We start from the raw sequence: 638 nt of genomic DNA on the forward strand, positions 1-638 counted from the left end.
GCCTGTATCTCCGAACTTTACAATCAAACGTGGGGTTTTTATTAGAGCAATGTGCTCGGCTTGGCCAACTGCACCTTGGGTGCCAGTTCCACGATCAAGCTTGCTGATCCCAGATTTCGCAATGTCGCTACCAGCCAAACTGGATCTGGGGGTCGACCTCTTCGACGACGACGACCAAAAAATATTTTTTGGGCTAGTTGCGACATTGAACGTGAAACTTTCACACAAGGTGCTGTTGGCCAAGCCGAGCCCATTGCTCTAATAAAAACCCCACGTTCCATTGTAAAGTTTGGAGATACAGGCACCGTTATGTTTGTAAGCGTGATACTATATGAGAAGTGATCTTTGTTTAATGTAAAGTAGCTAGACCCTGACAGAGCAAAAGATGCAGAGGGTCGTGCTGTGTAACACAGCTACGTTTGCATGAATGAAAGGGTCAATGTATAATTACTTTATGGATCATCTAGGAACAGGCATGTATTGCTAGCTAACGGCCACTTTTATCCAATCATCATTGTTGCGAGATCCACTGCATGGGAACGATGCCCCTGCTCTAGTCATTCGTTTCCATGATTAAAGTAGGTTGATCCGAGCTGATTTGACTGAGCTGCGGTCAAAGAGAGATTACATCACTCTGG

General features: G+C 45.3%; 1 protein-coding gene across 1 annotated transcript; it reads left to right on the plus strand.

The window, feature by feature from the left end:
- Positions 1-45: 45 nt before the first annotated feature.
- On the plus strand, positions 46-408 carry O0I10_013361 (uncharacterized protein; the record flags this gene model as incomplete). Its single annotated transcript, XM_058493123.1, has 2 exons — positions 46-315; positions 364-408. Coding segments are annotated over 2 exons (315 nt in total), but the record flags the coding sequence as incomplete, so codon positions are not given.
- Between the last annotated feature and the right edge of the window lie 230 nt (positions 409-638).

Source organism: Lichtheimia ornata, assembly GCF_029851405.1.
Source record: "Lichtheimia ornata isolate CBS 291.66 chromosome Unknown scaffold00591, whole genome shotgun sequence".
NCBI classification, from domain to species: domain Eukaryota; kingdom Fungi; phylum Mucoromycota; class Mucoromycetes; order Mucorales; family Lichtheimiaceae; genus Lichtheimia; species Lichtheimia ornata.